This window comes from Dendronephthya gigantea, unplaced genomic scaffold, assembly GCF_004324835.1.
Source record: "Dendronephthya gigantea isolate DGI-Jeju-01 unplaced genomic scaffold, DenGig_1.0 000048F, whole genome shotgun sequence".
Lineage (NCBI taxonomy): Eukaryota > Metazoa > Cnidaria > Anthozoa > Malacalcyonacea > Nephtheidae > Dendronephthya > Dendronephthya gigantea.
Window position 1 is genome coordinate 1,369,529 of NW_021163058.1, and position 24,351 is coordinate 1,393,879.

The 24,351-nt window shown below is 36.5% G+C and overlaps 2 protein-coding genes across 4 annotated transcripts; both read left to right on the top strand.

Annotated features, from left to right (window-relative positions):
* Positions 1-565: 565 nt before the first annotated feature.
* Positions 566-17,964, top strand: LOC114528096 (sodium-dependent neutral amino acid transporter B(0)AT1-like). 3 transcript variants are annotated; one of them, XM_028549676.1, is made up of 11 exons: positions 566-773; positions 4,471-4,572; positions 6,892-6,978; positions 13,078-13,263; positions 13,518-14,101; positions 14,554-14,664; positions 14,964-15,203; positions 15,506-15,710; positions 16,311-16,470; positions 16,625-16,790; positions 17,199-17,964. In XM_028549676.1, exons 1-11 carry the CDS (start codon positions 575-577, stop codon positions 17,484-17,486), a joined length of 2,328 nt encoding a protein of 775 aa, XP_028405477.1. In that variant the 5' UTR covers positions 566-574; the 3' UTR covers positions 17,487-17,964. The 3 variants fall into 3 exon arrangements, with proteins under 3 accessions (XP_028405477.1, XP_028405478.1, XP_028405479.1); XM_028549677.1 differs by lacking the exon at positions 566-773 and adding an exon at positions 2,558-2,698; XM_028549678.1 differs by lacking the exons at positions 566-773; positions 4,471-4,572 and adding an exon at positions 6,665-6,767 and having other exon boundaries at positions 17,199-17,963.
* An 867-nt stretch (positions 17,965-18,831) lies between these two features.
* LOC114528193 (protein dispatched homolog 1-like) lies at positions 18,832-24,206 on the top strand. Its single transcript, XM_028549806.1, has 4 exons — positions 18,832-19,081; positions 20,179-20,314; positions 20,860-23,419; positions 23,653-24,206. The coding sequence occupies exons 1-4, from the start codon at positions 18,906-18,908 to the stop codon at positions 23,934-23,936; spliced, it is 3,156 nt and encodes a 1,051-aa protein (XP_028405607.1). The 5' UTR covers positions 18,832-18,905; the 3' UTR covers positions 23,937-24,206.
* The last annotated feature ends 145 nt before the right edge of the window (positions 24,207-24,351 follow it).

Genomic DNA, 24,351 nt, shown 5'->3' on the forward strand with positions numbered 1-24,351 from the left:
TTCACTCTTCGGACAGATTCAATCTTACAGGATTGAATCTGGCAGGAAAGTTTCTTTTATGATTTATCCGTCGTGTGTTCTCAACCAAAACTAATTGTTTTTCCGGCTACACAAAAGGAACCATACTATTCGATTCGGTCCGGAGGATAATTTTCCTGAGTGGAAAAAGATGAGTTTCCCATCTCTAATAGTCTGATATAATATGAATTCAGCTAATATAAATAATATAACTCCCGGCCTGCATGAGTCAACCATGACTCAGCTTTAGTGCAGTTCCCACTCTAATTACAAGGATGAATTGCTGACTCCTAGCCACGGACTAGTCCATTCTCTGTGTTGTGATTGAGTGGGGGGGTGTTGACCGACTGCATGGTGATATATTAAATATTTACACTTTTATTTCGGCTGACTGTCGGTGTTCTGGACAATTATATCCAGGCGCCAGGCGATCAATACAATTTATGCAAAGCCAAAGGCTTAACTTCAGCTGGTATTCATTGTACTGTCTAATTAATCAATCTATGATACCAAATTTTCAATAGTTACCCTGTCGTTTAGTTGTTCTTGAGGTTTTATGCTTCAAACAAGCCGCTTAAGCCAAGTTAAAATGCGTATCAAATTTCACACGGTAAATTGTGTAAATATATGTGGCGCTAAACGGCGGCTTAAACACAGGGTATTTTATATATTGGACATACATCTTCCTCGATTAAATTCTAGTGTTAAAATGACTTCGAACGAAGGTATGTCTTTACATGGAGAAAACGATTTAGGTAAGTGGGAGAGGAATTCCTGTCGAATTATTTCTAATTTAGTATGCGATTTCGTAATTCTTACTCTTAGATATGCCGGGCAATATTTAAAAGCCTATACAACTTAAATTATACAATCATAGGAACCATAATTCGCAGGGCACATTGGCTTCAGTTTAAATTTGAAAAGTAGTTTATCTTTTATCCATGATCACTTGCGAGACTCACATATGCATGACTGTGTGATGTAGTCTACTGCATGCATTCTAATCTCAGATCTCTGTCGTAACTATATCTGTCTATAGCTAATAGGAATGAGAAGACGGTTTGTTTTAAATCAAATTTTCCTTTACCCAGCAGTTTTCTGAACATGATTGTTGAACATGATTGTCAAAACAAGTTTGGATAAGCTCAGTGTAATGAGTTATTCTCATATTACTCTTCCAGTAATTTCTCTGTTGATGTTTCTGATGTCGGTCACCTTGACCCTACCTTGTCTCAACACTGATGTTTACACATACTGACTGTAATCAAAATTTGAAAAACATGATAAGCTGTAATCGACACGATTTCTAGACACAAACTTTATAAGTACATCAGGTTGTACAGTACGATAAAATACCCTGTGATAAAATACCATGCAGGATCTCTGCTAGGGTGCATGTGTTAAGTAGGATTTCCGACATCACGAAAGTTTAGACTCGCGACATTTGATTTTATCACAGAAAGTATATAATTGCCCTGCGGCCTCGGCCACGATATTTTACCATCTTGAAATTTAAATAATATTGTATTTAAAAAGAGCCATCAAATGAACCCAGGCCTCAGTTCACATCTGAGAAAAGGGCTCTGCTCTTAACATCCTAAAGTCAAGAAGGCCTTTTCCGGCTCTAAAATATAAATGTCGAGTTTCTTGAATATTTTAGGACGTCTATACTCTATTCTTATCAAGGATTGAAACAGCATAAGCAGGATTTGGGCTTAGAACTACAAAAACTGAATTAGAATGAAATTTTTTTTTTAAATAAAAGCCACAAATTGCGAAATTTATATATCAGTCAAATCCGAGGTCAAATCAACCTTAATTGCATGAATCCTACAAAAGCTGACCTATTAAGCTGCGTCTTTTCGTTATTTGTTATTTGTCTACCCCCTGAAAATTCCTACAAGGATGAAACATGCAGACTGTAGTGAACGATTTTTGGTAAGCAATACGTTTATACATATATTAGCCAGGCAGTTGTGGATGACAATTTTAGGCAGTTGTAGATCACATCAATGAAAACTGAAAAGTTATTCGAAAACCATGCCTTACGAAACTCAGAAACTGCATCACTGAATGATCACTCTTCCTAGTTTCCACAAATGTCTATCTTGTTCCATGCCCGTTGGCGTTGCCATGAATATGTATGTATCTGCCACATCACACATATGACATGCATACTCACATTTGCTTATCTAATCATTTAATAGCTAAATTGCAATGGCTTTACCATGCAATAAAGTTTTATTTGAAGTGGTTCACACTTGTCATGACTATATAAAGCATTAGCAACTTCATTCCCTAAACTCAGGTTTGAATATACACCGCATATATCCACAGAAGAGAAACATTTCAACACATAGTCAAACATGTCAAACATTTCAAGTCAAAGTCATAACCCAGTATGCCCGTGCCCGTGGTTTCCGACTGTGTAGTTTTCCCAAAAAGGTATAAGGGTATTCAACTGTAACTTGATCCTGTTTTTAACCACATTATTTTCGCATATAATCATTGATCAAATTTCACAAAACAGACGTATTTTCTAAATCAACAGTAACGTTTGATGACGGTCTGCGACTTGTAACAAATTTAATTTGCGTGTATTGGGAGGCTTCCTTTGGTTTTAAAAAAATGAAAAATAACAAAGTTAGTACAGGGCACCAAGATCCAGAGTATAACCTGGGTGAGTAGCCAATTTACTGTATATGATCAGTATCCAGTGTGTTGAAGAAAATGATGCGGAAGACCTCAATCTAATTAGGGAATGATCAAGTTATTGAATAGTGATACTCAAATACTACATGGATACGCTCATGAATTGGTTTATATATTATACCTACTTAGACTTTAGCTATATATAGTGATGAGTATGTATATTCCCTTTGTATTTCATTATTCGCGAGGTTTTCCTGACACGACTTGAACTTCAGTTGAAAAAACGTGTTCACAGTTCAGTCAGTGTACATATAAATAATTATCGAAATGGAAGCCACGCAACTCTCTCTTTGCTTTTCCCCACAAGTTTTCTCCTGTGCCTGCATCATAGCCTGGAAGCATTCCAGAATTATAATGCCAGGCCGCTAGCAGATACTAGAAACTGGGCTATTTATCCCCTAGCGGTTGTGCGTCTCAACTATCACATTTCAATGTTCCCAGACCAGCCAGACGTTATTCAACCGAAGAATACCTATAAATTAGTTACTTTGGACTACAAATAATCTCATGCCCATGTGGGCATTAATGAGACATGGTCATAGATCTAGAAAGATCATTCTGCGTAAACTATAGTCCTATGGGCTATGCTTTCCCTTGTTCTATTCACTATTTAACCTGCTTTTGATAAATGTGGGTGTTTCCGTGTTTGGTGTTATATTTCCTCTAACTCAAATAACTCAACAATTCAAATTTTCAGAGATTCGAAATCTCTTTGCCGAAGTTCAGACTAGAAATCTATAATGGACATATTGATGTTATTAGGCGCCATATGTGACTTTAAGTCACTACACGTGTTGATGATAATATGAAAGGGCTGGCTGGTATACAATTCTCTCTGACATTCCGCCCTCAGCAATTTCCTGTTATTTCAGTAATATCTAGACTGAAGAAGTCATATTTTTCTCCAAAGAAAGTCATGCAGTTTCTGCAAATTTTCCAGACTAGGTGTTTCGGCCAATTAAATAACTCCAAAATACATTTTTCGAATGCGCCATATATTCAAGAAGAATGGCTTTTATGGACGTCATGAAAAGAAACTGAATAATTCTATATTTTACTGCGAGCAACGTAGTATACTTTCATATTCACATCTGAATGTGAATGTGAATGTGAATGTGAATGTGAAATATGAAACCGTAGAGCCGACGGTAACACCGAGGACAATTATAACCGGGATGGGCAGCTTTATACTAATCTCCAGTTAATAGGGAGAATAATTAACTGAGTAAACTGAAGACGTATTGATACTAGTAGCCCAGCCTCCTAACCAGGCGCTTAAAAAACCCGCCGCTTCGTAGACGTAGAAAGGCTTATGATGCAGAAGCTCGATGGAAAAATATGAAGCGAAAATGGCATATACTGACTTTCAGGCAAAAGTATGAAATGTTGCGAAACATGCAATATCTCATATATTTCAGATATTTCTTTTATTTCTTCCCTGTTCATTATCAGCGTATTAGACCTATATCTTCAAGTATCAAGTATCGCTGTTTTCGATTTTCCTGTTTAGGAAATAATCGAACCAAAATGTAAATAATAAAAATGATATTTTGCTGACAACACTCATACTTGCAATAACCGATTCCTGTGCACACAATTATTAATTAAAGTTAACTTCTTGTCGCAGTAATTGCACGATGATAAATTAGGGCACCATCGTATTTATAATTATAAAACACGGCTAAAAAAATGCCAGGTAGTCATGTTATCTGACAATTAATTTTATGCCACTTTAACTAGATATGATGAATAAGAATACTGACAATGGGAAACCTGTCCCAGAGAAGGGAATTGAAAACACAGGATGTAACGATGAAAATCTTACAGATGCTAAAAATAATGGTGAGTGAAAGCAAGGTTCAAAATTACTCTTCAAAAAATATGAACTTTTTTGACCTTTAGTAATTTGAAGTTAAGTTATTTGAATAAAAAAAGTGTCGTATAAATGTGGAGTCACCATAGTTACAATCACCAGACAAACTCAATGATTGAGAATGAACGACTTTTATAAACACGGTAACCAACCAGCTTCGTACCCAGGCGCTAGTAAAATTATAATGTTGCATTCATTTATTGTATCGAGGTCAGCTGAAAAAAGGTGAGCGCGCGGGCGTGCTTGGGGTGGTTTCACACCATGATCGATTATTGTAGTGATTGTTTTTTTGATAGTATAGAAGTCTTATATTTATAGCCTGTCAAACTTTTATTATTGCAAACAGTCTCATTTGTTCAAGGTTCAGCTTCTAGACAAAAATATTTACAACTAAACAAAAGCAATTCAATCGTTGCGGCGTTAAAACCTGGTTTGTTATCGTTTTTATAAAAATGTCCATTTTCCATCATTGGGTGTGTCTGGTGTTCGTAACTATGGTGACTGCACATTCATACAATTTTTTTTTTACTCAGAACAACTTGCTTATTGTCTCATTTAAAATTATCAATGAAATCTTGTTATAGGATTTCCATATTTACTTTGTTCTTGTAATATTTTGATTAAAGCAACGAATTTTCGAAAATTGTCGGTCATCTTGAATTAATCCCTCTAGATCCTCAACTTATTAACTTTCGTTGTAATAATGTCGGTTGTGGCTTTAAAAAATTACGTTTAAATTGCCGAGTAAGTGTCGTAAGTAAGAATCATAAACATAAAGGTCTGTTCACACGATCCAATTTTGTTGGATCCAGTTCACTTCTGATGGATGTTTTACAGTCTGTTATCTTGTAATGTATACGAGTTGCACGAGCTGCACAAATCCACTAAAGCCAATGCAGTACTACTTTATCAATAACCGACTATATTTCATACGTCAGAAGTGAATTGGATCCAACAAAATTGGATCGTGTGAACAGGCCTTAACATCCCCTCACTCCTTGTATAAACACTTTCTCGAATACCCTATCTCACTTTCAAAGCATCCGGCACGTATTTTGTGGAACGGCCCCTAATTCAAAATAGCAGACAAGTAACAAATATTACAAGGACCGAGCTGTAAAAATATGCAACAAGATTTTAGAATTATAATCGTTCTTCAAGTTGAGACGTGAACCATGACGAAATTGCTTAGTTTATCCGTTAGGCAGAGGCTAATAAGCATAATTTTAGGTAATAAAAACAGGTGAACCATATTCGAACAAGGCTTAATTTCGTGGGTGTTTATGATCAGAGGTTAGCCGTAAATACTAAACCGCACACCTAAAATTATTATCACAGATTGCCGAAAATATTACTTAAAAAGGATAGAATCTCTCCTCAATACTGCGTTTTTCTTCCAAAACCTACCGCAGACGTAAAGTGCCAGCTAAGCTATCAGCACGCGTGGCATCCAATTGCTCAGGTATGCGACAAACTATTGTCTTAGAAATTCGAGACCGTCTGTCAAATAGTTTTAGTCTTGGGCTTCTTCGAATTTGCAAGGCTATTCCTTTTTATACACAATGTATGTTACCATTGTTATTATGGATTTTTAAAAGTTCTGTTCGACTATGTATTCAGCATATATTTTAACAGACTAGACAAAGAGTGGCTTCTAGGAGACTGTAGCAGACAATACTATTTACAAGAATTGCAATTTACCACAATTGCTGGGGTCTCATGGAATTACTGATTTTCAATAATCTTTTAGACAGCGAGAAGTGTCAGGTTTAAATTTTTAATCGCAAATTAGAATGCTCTGGAACTACAGCAAACTGGGAAAATATGTCCTCCAGAATAGACAAAATAATAATAAAACAAATTATATGGAATCCTAAATCCTAAGTCGACGTTTGCACAACAGCGCCTACTAGCTTGTTTATGGGCATTGTCGAGCTACAGTGTCGAGCATATAGCCTGATATTCGAATTTTTTCAAGCTCAAAATAAGGCAGCTGGTTGATGATATATATTGTCAGTTCATGAATAATAATGAGATATTTCAAGAAAGAACGATTATTTACGTACATAAATTAGTAGCACGCCATCCATAGAGCGCGTGGTCATTGTTGGGGCAGTACATTATTGAAAAGATTCTCATTTAAGTCATTTTTGTAGCAATAAAGGTACGGCTTTTGAGTATGTTTTCGGACAAGATTATCTGTGATATGACAATATGTACAGACACAAGACTACTTTCATCGCCGTGTAGATTGTTAATGTTTACTGATAGTTTTCTTCTATTGACAGACTTGCAAAGTTCGACCGACAGACAACAAACGAAAATGCCTTCTTCCAAGGAGTCGATAAAGCAATCAGAATCTCATGGTTTAATAGGTAAACATTTCAAATTCAACTGTATTTTGAATTGTTGTGTTAGCCAAAGAAAATGATATCAAATATGCCTAGAAGTGTTGAGTTTTGATGTAGGCGTGGGTCCTCGTTTCATTTATTATTTACGAGTGTTTATAGCGGGAATTCGTTAATAGATTGCCAGTAAACCACGATTAAAATTTTAAGCTTTGCAGGAATCACATCTTGAATTTTCTTAAATACATTTGGACTTGGAAAAATACGGTTGGATATAGACGGACTTTGCCGGCTGAACATTATACATGTTTGTTTAAATATTGGTTCAATGCTAATTTCTTTCTGCTTGCGGAAATTTTCAAATCGTTTTATGTAGCAGCAGTTCAAGTTGAAACTTGAAAGTTAAACTTAGTTGTTGTTGCCGTTATTAAATAGAAAAATGATTTTAAATTCAATACATGTCAAAGCAGATTTTTCTGTTCGAAATAAAAGTATAATTTATGCTATGCATGATTGATTCCACCTGTGCTCTGAGCCAAGCTTGGGTAACTTTCCTAAACATTTTCCTTGTACAACTTCATCGAACTTTATCTTTTCCTTAATAAAGAATATTTAGCAATTATTTACTAAAAAATAAGGTTTACTGTATGTACTTGTTTGAAAACTCAACCTCATTTATACTGGGTAAATGGGTCATAACTAATAACAAAAAAGCTTTGTGCTATTGGGGGAGGGAGGCTGTTACAGCCTGCTTGTTACATATCAATTTTAAATATCCTGTTCGGTTAGAGATCGATTTAAGGCTGTGTAAAGATGAGAGTAGGTGGTTTGGGGATTGCTTTGTTTTGAAGACTTTACACTTGGCTTGAAATCTTGTAGAGTATGGCTCTGCCTTCAGCAGCAAAGACAAAGACATTCAAAATGTCAACATGGCTTATGTTGGCTTGAGTTGCTGCTAAGGGTAGTTAAGCCATCTATATCAGTGGTAATACATTGCAATTTAACAGACGTTTAGTTTATAGTCTATATATATATACAGTATATATGTATATATATCTGATAAAAATATGTGTGTACCATCAATGCTTATTATCATATAGGATTATAGACATTGCTCCCTATGGTAAATTTCTGCTTAAAAATTCCATTTCTTTTCGAGGGTTGTTTGTACATAATTTTTCATCTGCTCCAATCTTAGTTGAATCCACCAAGTTTACTTCTGCTTTCCAAGAGACTATGTTAAATTGAATTCCTTCTTAAGTATGTAATGGCATTATTGGCATACCATCTCATTGCATTGTTAGCTGTTTATTAAAATACAACAGCAACAAGAAACTTTATTAAAATTAAAAAAGGATGTGCTCATTCTCTGCCCTCTGGTATTGCTTACATTGCAAAAGCTAGTGAAAGAAGTTTAGCATGTGGGTTATTATAAGTTCAGAGCATGATAGTTCCTTGCATTTTTCTTTACTGATTTATTAAGTATCCGATTGTTTTGTGTAGTTGAAAATAGGCATGATGATAAATTTTCACTTGTTTGATTCCAAATTGGTTCAATATTTGCCATAGATGTAATTCTAATTGTGTCTTGGGCTGATTAATTTTTGGATACTTCAGCACTTTATTGTCTAGTATTGTATGTGAATGAGTATGTCGCATATAAGTTGATATAACAAGTTCTAGAAGCTTGTAGCGTATGGTTTCAGCATCTCCCAGCAGTGTTTTTGGGATTGTAAGTTTCTATTGATGCAATACAGGATGCAAATTTGGAATATTGGATGCTGCATTAATAGAATAGACAATGCTCATTCCTTCAATATACTAACATTCCTGTCCACCCTTGCTTCTGTGATTGACAAGGTGACTGTTATCAAACCATCTTGTCAAAAATGATTAAATTTAAAAATATTTTCCGGTCTTTGACTTCATGGAATGCAGGGAGACAAAAATGAGATATTTATGAACAGAAAAAGGCGTATACGAAATGCTATTTAAAAAACGTTTCAAAATTACCAGTATGTAGAGGTCAAGATCGTTTCATATGTAAGCCAGTGAAATGAATATAATTGACCAGCTTTGTCGGTATGACCAGAGCCAGTATGTGATTAGGAAACATTTTGATCGTGGATGCATAATCTGTCTTTCCCTCATTTACATATTTAAAAAAATTCATTTTCTATCAGGTATTGCTGTATTTCAATAGCTTTTGTAAAATGAACGTGGTGAATAGGTACAAAATGAAAGTAAATCGACTCGGGACATTCTTGAGAAGCACAAGTAAGCTTGGAGCTCTGGAATCAACCAAAAGCTTTCCGCGCGATATTAACAGAGCGTGAAATATTTTCGGGTATTGAAATAAGACTTTGTAAAGCCAGCCAATCAGGCATTATTGGAACAATGCTATCAATACCTGAAAGTCATTCACGCTTCATTTCAATATCGACTGTAGCTATATCAGATTAAGGATCATGAACCAATTCCTTTGTTTGAAACAAAGAAATCAAAAACAGCTTTGAAAGATATAATCAGAAGCTCGTCTAAAATATCTTCCATAATTATTCATATTATTATTAACTTGTCGTTTTGCAGTGTTATACGCGCGAAGCGAATTTAATATTATGTCTTTGGCTTTGCAAGAAATATCAGTTCGCACGGAAAATATCACAACTAAATTAATTCAGTATACATTAATCCCCGTTCAATCAATCTTTTCCGACCACGGTGAGAAGGCGTGGATATAAATATGTAGACACTTTAAACTTGGTTTCCCCAGTTTCTAGATAAAAACCGCGCCGGTTAACCAGAGTTTACTTAAAGCAACTGTTATAGCAGTGTGTATAGGAATAGTGAATGTGCGGTGTTCAAAGGAGATTAAGGTAATCCGCGTTAATCATTTATAATGACGCTATATTTTTCATTTTCGAACTCTTCTATAAGCTATACTGAGAAAATTGCCGATTCCGACATTGTTGCAAAATTGCGTGTGGTAAATTAAAATCCTGCATGTTATTTGTGGAAGCCAGATTTCGATATTGTGCCTGTGACTATATATAGTACTAGTTTATCGTTATTATAAATATCAATATTTTTGGCGTCTCGTTCGATATTAAAGTTGGTGTTTGGGTTTGTCGGGACAATGCATTTCCATGCATCAACAAAAACGTCCATTCCATCAAATAAGAGCGTCATCTTTTCCTTTATACTGAGTAAAGAATCTTGTAACTACTGTATTTTCTTTAGTTCATGTTTTCAAGACCAACCACTGAGTTTAACGGAAGCCCACAGGCAGGCATATAGGAGAAGTTACTGGAACTGTTTATAGAATGAGAGATTAAAATAACATAAGAATATTACATTCGGTAATTTTTGAGCTAATTTTTCAACCGTGTTTACAGGATTTAAACATAACGTATACGTATACATATATGTAACACTAAACCTGCGGAAACTGGTTAAAGTTTTATTAAAATATTTCGTAGCATATGTTGATTACGATCTTAAACAAACCAGTAAAAAACTTAAATATGCTTTTCATTTGGTATTTTAATAGTCTAGTTAATTGCGTGAACATCTATTTTTACATATACCTTTGCGACATCAGTATGTGTGTAAAATGAAGTTTTGTCCAGCTGCTTGTGTTCGTTACTATAACTCCTGATCATGCATCATCACTGAGATGCAAAGTCGATCCAAAATGGCGTTGTAATCAAAATGGCGTTACTTCTTTGCGTACAAAATAAAAAGTGTTTTCCGTATGCATGGTATTCATTACGAATGGTCAAACGAGCGACGGATATAATTTTGTGCTATGTTTGAATTGCAACAATCACATGGTTTGTATTCTCGTATGATTTTCATGATTTTATTTATTCCACGCTCGTTCACAGAATATGTATCAGTTTATTTTATATAAGAGAAAATGTTAAATTGAATGTAAAATTGTTGGATTAGTAAAGGTTTAAAGGACATGAAACGAGTGTATAGTTTCTACCTTGTATATTTGGAGGAATCTCCCTTCATTCTTCTTTCTACCACTGCTCCTAAACTGGGTTGTGGTCGTGACGAAACATGATAATTATAAATGTAAAAGAAGGAAAGAGATGTAGTTTATTGTAATCCTGTCTTTTCATTTGCAGGTGTTTATTATTAATAACATAGTACACGTGTATTTTGATGGTGTATAATTTGTTGACAAACTGAAAATTTCTTTATAGTTGTAGCTACTAAATTACAATTCAATATTGTGTAAGGTAAATAGCATTTAGAAACGAACCTGAGTGATTCCCGTGGCCGTTAACAATTATTGTGTTTGTCATGGTGATGTTCACATGTTGACTAATAGTTTGTCTTCTACCTCCCCTAAGCTTGGAACTCAAGGAATATTTGCCCTAAGTTAATACGGGCTGCTGTGTTTGCAATCCTGCAGCATCAGTGGTTGTCAAGCGTTGTTTCTTGCGAAACATTTGCTCTTTTTGGATATTCACAGAAGATAAGGTAAGCTATACTTCATATGCGTCTAATTCGTGTGCTAGTTGAAGTCATGGACGTCCCGACCAGTTAGCCGTTTTTCCCATATCCGTCGATGTATTTTGATGTCTATCTGGATCAAGACGCGCGTCAACATCGCGACGGTTTACCGAAACGTTTTGCTAAAGAATAATTAGAAAGAAATGCGAACGCAGATATGTATTGTTGGTTGAGAAAAAAAGATGATAATGAAACGGACCCGAACCTGGGCTATAGTTAGATGCACGATTTCTTGGATTTGAGGACGTTTGGAGAACAGAAGGAATTAAGATACGAGGGATAGAAGACACGAGGAATTGAAGTCACGATGTAAAGTAGCATTGGCGAGAGGAAAGAAATCAAAAGAATAAAGTTATGCCATTCTGTTCACAACGATAAAAAAGATGGCCAGACTGGCAAAAAGATTATCCGACGAATCCAAGCCCAAAGATGATCTCGATTGCCATGCCAAGCATTCAACACTGACGGAAACCACTTGTGAAGTTCACCCTGGTCGGCAAATACCAAGCTTCGGGCATCAACATGGTCGTCTATAAGAGCATGCTAAAATTCCAACAAGAATTTGTTATCATGTAGATCCTCACAAGATGCGATAGACATCATACTCAAATGAAAATATCCCCCAAACCCGAAATCTTTATAATCATAACTCCTGGGCCCGTTCCTAAACATGTTTAAGATGAAGATAAAAGACTATGCTAAAAGGAAAAAGTCAGACAAGATTGGAGAACAAAAGAAGACACATCAACTTCACTTGAAATCTGTACACCACATCGACCAATATCTCTAGAAGTGTACATAATTTGGCATCCAATAAACTGCTGCCCTAGAATTGACAACGATGCAGAAAAGCAAAGAATACAGAAGAGGAAGCCGAGGCGTTAGACTAAAAGGCCGCTCTGTGTTAAATTTGGTAATTATTTATTTCGGTCCAAGTTATTCAATGATAAAGATGTATTCGTCTAAAATTCTCGTTGAGGCCAATTTCCGCAAAATGAACAAAGGTTTCTAACATTCGCATTAATAAATATCGCTTAAAGTAAATAAAAAATATTTAAAAGAATTTTTAGTTCAAAACCTTGTCACATCCATCCAAAATTGGTAAAGTATAACTTAAACGTATTGCAAATCGAATGCCTCGAAATAATAATTTCATACTTTGTATGTTTAACGTCTTTTTGATACCGAACCGTTTACTTACTCAGTCGTACCTGTTTCCTAACAATTTCAACCTGAATTATTTCTTTTTTATCGGCAAAATACTAGAAGTAAGTATTATATTTGTGCCACGTAATGGGATAACTGTTACCATATGATACGTCTGTTATTCAGCAGTCCAGTTAATCTGATCTATTTGAAATGTCTACCTTGACATGCGGGAAAGGTCATCCTTCGGTTCATGTAGTTTAGCTCATATCTGCGCTCTGCTGAAATGATAAACATCGAATTCAAAGGCTATTGATAGACATTAATAGGAATTAGAATATTATATTTTGTAATATATGTACCTTAATATATATTTTCATTCGTGATGTATTTTAATATTTAGATTCAACTGATTTTCCGTCAGTTATTTATTACGACTGTTATATTTTTCAGAGCTTAACAAATTAAATGGAGAAGCAAACGGTACAGTCGCAGGGGAGGTTCCAAACGATGGAGAACCGCCTAATAAACGAGATTCCTGGGGTGGTAAACTTGAATTTGTACTTGCCTCTCTGGGTTTAGCAGTTGGCGGCGGAAACGTGTGGCGTTTCCCGTACCTTTGTCAAAGAAATGGCGGAGGTAATTATTGCGTTTGTTCTTGGGACAAGGGAGAACGTATACCGTAGTTTGCAACGTCGACATTTAGTGGATGTGAAATAAGCTAAATTTATGTTTCTGGTGAATACAAATCAGTCATTGCGATTTCCCAAATTTGCTCACAATCTCTTTGAGTCCTTAACTAGGGAGGAGCAAGAAGCGACTAAACTACTGTAAGCTTAATGGCAAACGCTTAACGGTTAAACCAAATGTAATAATATTTTTTTCCTATTCAGGTGCATTCTTGATTCCGTTCTTCACCTGCATGATTCTCGAGGGATTTCCACTCATGATTTTGGAATACACAATTGGCCAAAGATTCCGAACAACTGCTGTAAGCAGTTTCAAGCAAATGCATCCAGCTTTAATGGGAGTTGGTATTGGTTGTATGATTGTCTCCATTTATTTCTGCCTTTATTACATCGTGATAATAACTTGGTGTGTGTATTACTTCTTCATTTCACTCACCAAAGATCTGCCGTGGATTCGTGATGAACTATGCCCGAAAGCTGCAAATTATACTGGCCTTCAGAGCAACTACACATACTATAAGGACCTTGTTTCAAACGCAACTGTCAATTCGAGCGAGTATTTCGATTTTAAGCACCAAAGAGATTCATATAAACAACAGGTTGAAAATTTCACTGATTGCTGTGTGCGTGATCCTTCAATGTGGTATTTCTACTCGTCGACACTGCAGGTGTCCACTGATATAGATGATTACGGTGAAGGGGTGAATGCCAAGTTATTTGGTTGTTTAATTCTTGCTTGGTTTCTTACCTACATTTGTATTGCAAAAGGAATTAAGACCAGCGGCAAGGTTTGTACACTCTTCTACAACAATTTACTGTTGAAATTTTCAAATTTCATTAAGATTCTTTGCTATAGATAGCGTTTTTAGGCATTTTTAACCTATTTTTGGATGGGAATAATTATCTGGGAATTTTTTTAGTGTACGGATTTTCGATCAAAATTGTGTACATTTTTTTTGTACGTTTATTAACCTAACTAATCTCTGGTACTATTTGTGTTCCTACGATTCCCTATCAATGCAGCACTGTTGCTCTTTTACATATGTTGGAAAATATGAAAATGTATATAAAAGTTATTTCTACTGCAATATTATCTAAAATACTCTTCCGTGTTAGTTCTGACAAGTTCACAACAGTTCATAACAACGTGTGTGTGCATTCAGGGAAACGTGTTCAACGTAGCTAGGTTACTGGGAGATAGGGAGCTTCGGGTATTTATTCTTAGTTGTTATTTATCCAGGCTGTTTACTTCACCGCAACGTTTCCTTACGTCATCTTGTTTATCTTTTTCTTCCGTGGAATAACTTTGGAAGGAGCTGCTGATGGTATTCGAGTATTTTTTGAACCAGATGTATGTAAATATACAATAATTTTCATATTTATTGTTCGTGACACGCCATATCCATAGTTTTACCGCCAACCTTGCAAGCCAAGTGTTCACTCACCCCGCGTGAATTGCTATCGAGTGAAGACTATAGCCTGTGGGGTCGTAGCGTTGCAAGATATTCATGGCACTTGCGGTGTTTAATTTTGGTGAAGATTAAATCACTAAGCTCTCTATGCTACAAAATTATGCAGAACTGTTTAAGTTGGATTGTGTTTTTCATTTGTCAAAAATTTTCTCAGGCGCCACCTCATTTGCCTTTGTAGTTCTCAAAGTTGTCTGAACCAACAGTATGGAAAGACGCTGCCACTCAGATGTTTTATAGTATCAGCGTGGGATTTGGTGCGATGATCACGTTTGCGAGTTACAATAATTTCCACAACAATGTTGTCCGCGATGCTCTCATCGTTGTAACTCTTGATGCCGCCACATGTGTGTTTGCTGGGGTGACGGTCTTTTCCATCTTAGGATATAGACAACACATTACTGGTATACCCGTAACTGAGGTGCGTTTCTGCTCTAGATTATATTATCTCATCTTATAGCTTAAGCCAGTGGCATTGTGGGAGCGTGAAGTACATAAAATTGTGCATTCCACTGTAAAATATTTATACATTTTCAAATATGGTATATCTCACCTGCGATCTTTCCTTTACGTCAATGAATACGTGTGTCCCCCATGCATTTTATATGTTTTCAAAGCATAGATATGCAGCGTATTGCCGCAAGGATTGATAATGGAAATACTCGACAAAATCCTTAGAAAATATTTCGTGTTCAGTGAAGCCAAATTAATACATTAATTTAGGTTGGCGGTGGTCCTGGTTTAGCTTTTATAACATTCTCAGATGCTTTTCTACGTCTGGACGCCTCTCCGTTTTGGGCCGCAATGCTCTTCCTCATGTTGTTTTTGCTGGGTATCGACAGCGAATTTGGAACGATGGAAGCTGCGATTACTCCTATTTTTGATGCCAATATCCTCCCAAAATGGATGAAAAAATGGATGTTCACAGGTAAAGGACATTGCGTTTATATCAAAAAAAGATCGAATTCGTCCAGGGCGGTTTCGTGCGTGGGATGAAGACCAGTTGTCAGGGTGGGGTGAAGACCAGTTGCCAGGGTGGGGTGAAGACCAGTTGCCAGGGTGGGGTGAAGACCAGCTGCCAGGGTGGGCTGAAGACCAGTTGCCAGGGTGGGGTGAAGATCAGTTGTCAGGGTGGGGTGAAGACCAGTTGCCAGGGTGGGCTGAAGACCAGTTGCCAGGGTGGGCTGAAGACCAGTTGCCAGGGTGGGGTGAAGACCATCTGCCGGGCAAGGATTGGTGTACAATCACCAGCTGTCAGGGCTATTAAAATGTAGCTACTGGATTTGTTCTATATATAAGACGAGGTGTCACCTGATTGCTCGAGTCCCAGAAAAGACTCTAAATACACAAAAACACTGATATTTGGGTATCGATTTTCGTACATTACTCCCCCAAATTGCGATTGATTTCCAAGTTTCACTCCCCCTACACCCCCTCTGGCTAGTCTGAAATTCCATCCTACTTTTATATTTTACCTTTTTTTTCCATGCTATAACGACATCACGTCTTCATTTCAATTTTTCGCCAGGTATCGTGGCCATTGCGTTGATGCTCTGTGCTTTGCCGTTTTTAACCGGGAAAGGATACTACATCTTCCAGACGTTTGATGATTGGTCCGGATCTCTTCCTCTTGTCGTTATTGCTTTATTCCAGTGCATTGCTGTGGCCTGGGTGTATGGAAATGATAAGTACGTCCTAATATTCACAGCGTTTTTTGATCGTGCGAGAAGAAAGAATCTGGATTCATAAACAAAACATACATGCGATGTGGTGATCAATACGAGGCTTGAAGATCGTGTGAAAACATAATAAAAGTAAATATTTGTGAATCTTATTATTTAGGTTTGCTGAGGACATCAAACTTATGACAGGAAAACGTCCATGGATTGGTTGGATGGTTTGTTGGAAGTATATATCTCCAATACTATTGTTCCTCGTCCTCATTGGCGTTTTGTACACAAGTTCGTCTGAAACCGCCCAATACTCCGCTTTTGTTGGCTGTGCTCAGGTAATGCGAGAAAGGCGATGTGTTTTAGGATATTTAGACTGCTATATCGAAGTAAGCTACGGTCCAAAGTTGTATAACATTTCGTTTTGTCCCTTATATTATCTTATAGTTATTACGTAATAGCACATCTATCTATTATATAAGCGTAGTTTGGGCATATAGCCATGTTTAGTAAAACGTAGCGATAAATAGTTTTTAAAGTTACATATTCATACATTTAATTCATATACTTCAACTAAAGAACTGTCACTGGAAAATGAAATGGTGTAACGCGTCTGAGCGTCTCTATAGTCAATAATTTACATAGGTATCATAAGCTGCACTGTCTGTTACACGTTGTCTTTCCGTGTGATCACGTAGTTTTGCTCAGTGATGTGCAAGCATAATTACTAACTCGTGTGGTTTCAGGATCCATACAGTCATAAATTTCCTGGAAGCGATTCCTGGACAACGAGATTGGACTACCCAGCCTGGGCGCAGGGTTTCATTGCAATCATGGTGATGTTGCCTATTCTGCCAATATTCATTTGCATCATCTATTACTGGCCTTCAAATTGGCGTTCTGCTTTCTATAACAAGTTTTGTACTGGAGTGACGAATTACTTGCCCGACCCGAGCAGAGGTGGCACACAGGAATACTCAATGACACATCCTCCTGGGGAAAACGTGAACCAATCAACCGTTCCTGTGGCCTGATTGCAACTATTTATTCTTCTTGTTTGATTAGTAGAATATATGTGATGTGCATTAATAGCTCAATAGTGAAGTCTTAGTTACGATAGAATAGAATATTTTAGTGTAGTTTGTAAACCAACTTGTCATTGTTTTAATTTGTGTACTCTACCTGTTTTATGTTCATGTTTTGAATCCTGTGTAAACTACTAGAAATGTTCCATGTATAAGTTGTTCGTTATTAACAAGAAATTTTAGATTAACCATTTTTACAAATAAGATAATGTCTTAACCTAGGTTGAGTACAGCTATATACATCTTTAGTTTATTAAAATGTATTTATGTCTCTTGCATGTTGGATTACAGAGTAAATGTAAGTGTATATAATGCCATTTAAATTATAATGCATAAATGTAATTATGTCATGTTCGCATGAGCATTTCGTTATATTTCTTGCAATAGTCAATACATGTTGAGTTTTGTGAAAGTATTTAATGATATATAGAATTAAATAAATTAATTCATGTGAAGAAAGCTTTATTTCTTTTGGCCTATTTGCTATGACATTTCAGTTATCTCCAAAGCTTTCAGCGATTAAAGATTTGTTGGCGCATTCACAAACAAAATTTAAAAATTGGGGCTTTAGAGTAATTTTTCTAATTTAGGCAACCCCATTTGCGAATATTTTTTTAATATCCATGCATTGCTATTGCCCTATGTTTTTGCTGGCAATTATTCCTACATTGCTTTTGGCTTCGTATTCAACCTTCGGCCTAAAACAGACCCATCCTTGTAGCTACAAGGTTTTTTCTCGACAAAGATACAAACCCCCAAATTCTTGGGCCGAGGATTATAGCAGGGGTATAGTGACTGAATATCTTCTCTTATGGCTATGACTGATATACTGGAAAACTAACATCTATTCTACACTCCTGGGAATTGACGATTCCTAGGCCTTGTTCTCTGTAATCGATGCCTCGATGGTCGATCTAATTTCTAATTTTAATTTCTATCCTTGATGGTCGATCAAGGAGTCTCACGAGGCTACCAACTGATTGATTACTTAATCAAATTACAATCGTTGATTCAAGAAGAAAGTAGAGCGTTCTAGAGCGTGAGATGACTAAATCCATTCTTGTTCTATATTACGTACTGCATGGGTTTTCCAAATTAATATTTAGTATGGTTTTTCAAAATTCCGATGCATTTTGGAGTTGGAAATTTTTTTACGCGCGTGCACATAATTAAGTCAGTAAAAACCTTGACCTTCAACGCGGTGCTTGACTTGAGAGACATGAATTCCGAGCTACAAATGTTTTTAATTGTCAGTCAGCTGATCTCCGAGACTCCAACTGCGTTTAGCATCAATTATAGTATGGGTTTAGATTTAGATAACATGTTCGGAATACAAGGTTGAATTACTCCATATTATCTATTATATATATGTCTGAAAATCCCGCACTGCAATGTGCGCTTTCGGCGTCTGGCGGCAGCACAGTAAGTACACCGACTTTGTTGACGGGGCAAAAGATTCCGGAGGATGGGGAAGACGAAATAATTGTCGAATCTATTGCTGGATCAACCAGGTCACTTAATTCCGAGGGAACGCCGTCGCCAAGGTTTTAACTGAATTTTGTGTTTAGCTAAAGTAGTTCAAATTCTTGATCCAGTTGATCATTGATATAATATGATACATGCCTTTCGGCCTTTCGCTGTGATTAAACCATAACTTAGAGAGAACCATAACTTAGAGTCTTGGTAAAATTGAGCACCCTAAAAGTACAAAACTTTGAGGGTTAAGGTTCTTTGAGCTTGCCAAAACGCGTCAGGAAATTCTTTAACATCAGCTATTGTTGATATCGTTTTAAAAACTATTGCTCAACATTCTTGTAGTTTGTGTTAGTGTGTTGCTGAGGCGACTGACATTCTGTTTAAACAAGTGGTTGTTTGTTCAATGTATAAATGTCAATAATCCAAGTTAAGCGGCTGACATGAATAGTCCAAATGTGAAAATAATGTACATATATAGTTTATGTACATGCATGCAATCATCCAAACTAGTATATATATATATATATATATATATATATATATATATATATATATATATATATATATATATATATATATATATGTATAGTACCTAAAAGAATTGTGGATGTGCACTAGGATAAAGGTGGCTCTCCCTCTGCATGGTATTAGGCCTATCGTTTTAATGCCAGAAAACGTTTAATTCAGTTGTTATTTTCTAGCCAGTCTTTGGCATTGCGGCAGAGTGTTTGGGCTCAATCTATACGTAGCTATATAGTATATCATATTACTTGTCGTCTTTATAAAATAGCCGGCCCTAAAGTAATGTGTAACGAAAAAGCTATTCCTGATATCATGAAAGTGTTTCATAATTACGTTCGTCTCGAGTCATTATTGTTGCACATTATTCAGTAGTTCTCATATGTCCTATGTTCTCATCTGGTTCTCATCTGTCACGGATAACTAAAACGCAATTCCATGAAACATGCAACCTCATCAATCTCATGCATTGTATTATATTTCAAGCAACCTGTTAATCATTCTCACAGGCCAAGCTATGTCGTATATAGTATAGACATGGGAACTACATCACATCATTCCCTGCAAGTTTACAACCTTTTATTACTGCATCGTTCATCAGCATGCATGGTCTCTTATTTATTTACTTCTGTTTGTCCTTCCGTAGGTATGCGAGCTTTATTGTGAAACACCCATACATTCTTCTTATCTTGACCACAGTTCTGGTGACACTGTCTGGATGCTTCAGTCTTATTCCACAGCTTGGAGCACAGTCACTACCAGACTTCACGGATCCCATCAAGGTATGTTCGACGAAAGCTAATAACAAATAGCTAATGAAAAGGGCAAGTTGACCAAGCGTGCTAGTTTGTATTATAGAACGACTTTTGCGAAATAAGGAAAGAGCTTTTTTAAAGTATGAAACGATCTTTATAGAATTTTTTTTATGTTATCACATGATTTTCTATCAGGCCAAGGAGTTCAGCATCTTTCATGACTAACACAACAAAAGGACTTTCATGACCCTAAATAATTGTGGCAGTGGTTGTGGTAACGTCGTGCACGAGATGATTACCATGTGTAACTTGATTTAACTTCTTGCCTTTGCATGGTTTCCGTGCATTCCATTGACAAAGTAGGATCAAAAGTTTAACCTATGTGTCTAACTATTTCAACAGCGAAATATTATAGGACTGAAACGCACATTTTACATAGAAACAGGATTGGCAAGTACTAATTTTAGCCAGCGTTGGCTTAGGGAGAAAGACAACTTTGGATTTTGTAGCTGTTGTGCAAGTAAAACTGATTGTGTGATCTACTGTATCATTGCTTTTGCTCCCTTTACCAGGGTTTCGAAGCACGAGGTACAACAATCAGCGATCGTTGGAGAAGTCAATTCAATTTGTTATATGATGAGTATAAAGGCAAGATCTCGAGAGTTCCTCCTAGATGTCAGAAAAAAAAGCCAACAAATGGACACAAGATTAAAGACAATAGAGAAGATAATCCTGCGATATGTTATTCATTCAGCCATTATCAACTCACAACTAAACTTGCGTTCACCACTAAGAATGGGCAGAACTTAATGACAGCGGAAAACCTGAAGTCCATTTGCCGTTTAGAAGACAAAATTATCCGCAAATTTTATGGCTTTGACGACCATTGTCACAAAGCCAATGGCACCAAAAACTGCTGTCCAAGTTGGTCTGTGGGGTATTTTATCGCACTTTTAAATGGGGACGCCTCGTGTTTAAGTATAGACGAAACTAAAGTGAAAACAACTGGTAGATTGTTGAAGATGTGCTCCGAATTTTATCACAACGAAACGTTAAAATCTGACTGTTGGGATTTTATGAAGAATCAAAAAAGATCAGGAAGATGCAATCACGTTCCGAATGATTGCACGACGTTCAATGCTGTTTACAATATACTTCATTATCTAACAGATAAGAATTTCTTGTCTAGTGGTAATAACGTATTTCTTCGCTACAGTCTTGTGCTCGTGCCTGTTAAGGAAAACAAAGACTTCCAAGTGAACATTTACAAATCTCGTCTAAAAGATGGTGTCTTTAACGATGGTAATGTTGAAGTAACCGGATATGACATGAGTCAACTAAAGTTTGAGATATTCAATGAACGTATGTTATTTGACCTATATCTCGCTGCCATTGCAATGCTTTTTGTAATGATCATTCTTTGGCTGTACACTCGTTCCTTTCTTCTCACGACTTTGGTTGGACTTATTGTTGTGTCAAGTTTGGTCATTGCATACTTCTTGTATACTAAAGTGTTTCATATGGAGTTTTTCCCATTTCTAAACATTGTAACTTCCGTAATCTTAGTCGGTATCGCGGCAGACGATGCCTTTGTTTACATAGATATTTGGAACCAGTCCATTCGTGAACATAGAGAACACGGACCACCTCCATCGAATGAAGAACAGCGTGAAAAGGAATTAATATGGGTTACAAACACCACAATGAAACACGCATCCTTGTCAATGTTTGTTACGAGTTTTACAACATCCTCGGCATTTTTTGCCAGTCTAACTTCAGAGATTACATCCATTCGCTTGTTTGGCCTATATTCCGGTCTTTCCATTCTATGTATGTTTCTTCTTATGGTCACATGGTTTCCTGCTGCTGTTATAATTGAACAAACGGTTTTGGCACGCTTCAGTTGCTGTTCGATATTCTGTGAAAAATTACAAGACACTCGAACTTGCCGAATAAGGACAGTTGTTGGGAAATTAGTTGAATGGCATGCGAAATTTTTTATCGATTTTCTACCTCATATTGTTATAAAATTAAGATTTCTATCATTATTGTTTTTGGTCCTTCTTGCTGCTGGGGGTATATTTGTTTCGACCGTTAAACCAGGACTACAATTACCTTCGTCTCAGGACTTTCAAATGTTCCACGAATCACATGATCTTGAGAAATACTCATTGAAGCTAAAGAAATACTTTTATTTCGAGACAACGAAAAAGTCGAGTTTTCCGATCAACTTAATCTGGGGTATTAAAGCCACTGATACAGGAGACTACTTTAATCCATACGACATGGGAAGCCTTAAGTGGGATGATAACTTTGACATTACCAGTAAAGAGAGTCAGCGATGGATCGTTAGCTTTTTACCCCGATTGAAAAATAGAACATTTTTTGCTAAAGATCAAGATATGGACTTCATGGAAGAATTTCTCGTTTATATGAGCAGGAATTGTACGAGAAACAATAAAATATGTTGTAAAGCTTCAACCTTCCCATACGATTCAAATATATTTTCTGAATGCATTCAACTAATGCAATGCCAAAAACTGAAGGAAATTCAGTTAGGCAATCAACCTATAACAGATGGTGGTCCGCTCTTTGATGCCAAAAGTCGGTTACGAGCCATGGTAATGAAGTTCGACAGCACGGTGCCATTCACGTGGTCATATGACCCAGTGGACAGATTTTGGACCGAAACAGAGAAATGGGCTGTCGAAGAATTTAACAAAGCGCCTGCGTCCGTAAATGGGTGGTTTATTAGCGAGTTACAATTTTATGATTTACAGAGAAGTTTATCCAAAGGAACATTGTTGTCCATGAGTATTTCTCTTGCGATTGCTTTTGTTGTGATGATGCTGACAACAGGAAATATTTATATCAGCCTGACTGCAATTATTACCATTGCTGGAGCCTTGGTTGTTACTGTTGGGACGATAGTGCTCATGGGATGGAAGCTGAATATTTTAGAATCTATTACATTGTCAATATCTGTGGGTTTATCGGTCGACTTTACACTACATTATGGAGTTGCATACGTGTTGGCAGCGGACAGAACTAACAGAAAGTTAAGAGTGTCCTTTTCCATGACATGTATGAGTTCGGCTATAAGTATGGCAGCATTTACTACCTTTATTGCAGGTTGGTATTTTCATGTACAGATTTAACAACAGGTAGCATGCAGGCAACTTTGTCTAGGCCGCCGGGCATCAATCATCTTATTCTCTTTCTGAGGCGAAATGAGGTATTCGTACCAGGAAAGTTTTGAAAATTGAGTTCCCTAAATTTCGATCGTTTCAACTCTAGAAGCTACTGGTCAGCCAGTTGATCTTATAACTTCCTTTCTATACTACAATTTACTTTTTTTTCCGTAGGCGCCATCGCTTCACAGTCCAGAGTGTTATCTTACATTCAGATGGGCCAGTTTCTGATGATAATCATGTCCGTAAGTTGGGTATATGCAACTTTCTTTTTTCAAGCGTTATGCAGTATCATCGGACCAGAGAACAACTCTGGTCAAATAACACTGGCCATGTTAAAAGCAGGATTTCTGAGGCTCAAAGCACGCATGTGTGCAACAGAAGAAAACGACACAAATAACAAAAAGTCTGTTAGGATTTTATACTTAAAAAGAAGAATTGGATCGGTAAACGAGTAGAAGTTCAGGACACATCTTTGCGCTTCGTATATATAATTGGTTGATATTGGTTGGCTGATAAACAACGTGTATAGTATGAAAAAAATTTGATTCATATAAATTATTTTATTTCGCAGTTTCATTCTTGAAATTGTTAAATGATCTACGACATGATCTTTGGCATGCTCCACCCACGGCTTGCCGCGTGGTGACCTGGTCACTAGGAGAGAAAGAAATTGCAATGACACATAAAGATTATATCTTCTTTTTGCAGTGAACTATAAATGATAGATTTGGGCATCTAGCATGAATATGATTGAAGCATGAGCATTGAAAGAAAATATTTCGTTTTTCGACATGTCCTGAACTCCATTACATGCCCTAGCTAGTTTAGTTATATTTAAAATATTATAAAGAAATCATTAGACTTATTTTT

Coding starts and splice junctions, on each gene's coding strand:
- LOC114528096 (XM_028549676.1), top strand. CDS start 575: ATGCTTCAAACAAGCCGCTTAAGCCAAGTTAAAATGCGTATCAAATTT. Junction 6,979..13,077: donor AGAATCTCATGGTTTAATAG/GTAAACATTTCA, acceptor TATATTTTTCAG/AGCTTAACAAATTAAATGGA. Junction 16,791..17,198: donor CTTTTGTTGGCTGTGCTCAG/GTAATGCGAGAA, acceptor GTGTGGTTTCAG/GATCCATACAGTCATAAATT.
- LOC114528193 (XM_028549806.1), top strand. CDS start 18,906: ATGTCTGAAAATCCCGCACTGCAATGTGCGCTTTCGGCGTCTGGCGGC. Junction 19,082..20,178: donor GAGGGAACGCCGTCGCCAAG/GTTTTAACTGAA, acceptor GTCCTTCCGTAG/GTATGCGAGCTTTATTGTGA. Junction 23,420..23,652: donor ATTTACTACCTTTATTGCAG/GTTGGTATTTTC, acceptor TTTTTTCCGTAG/GCGCCATCGCTTCACAGTCC.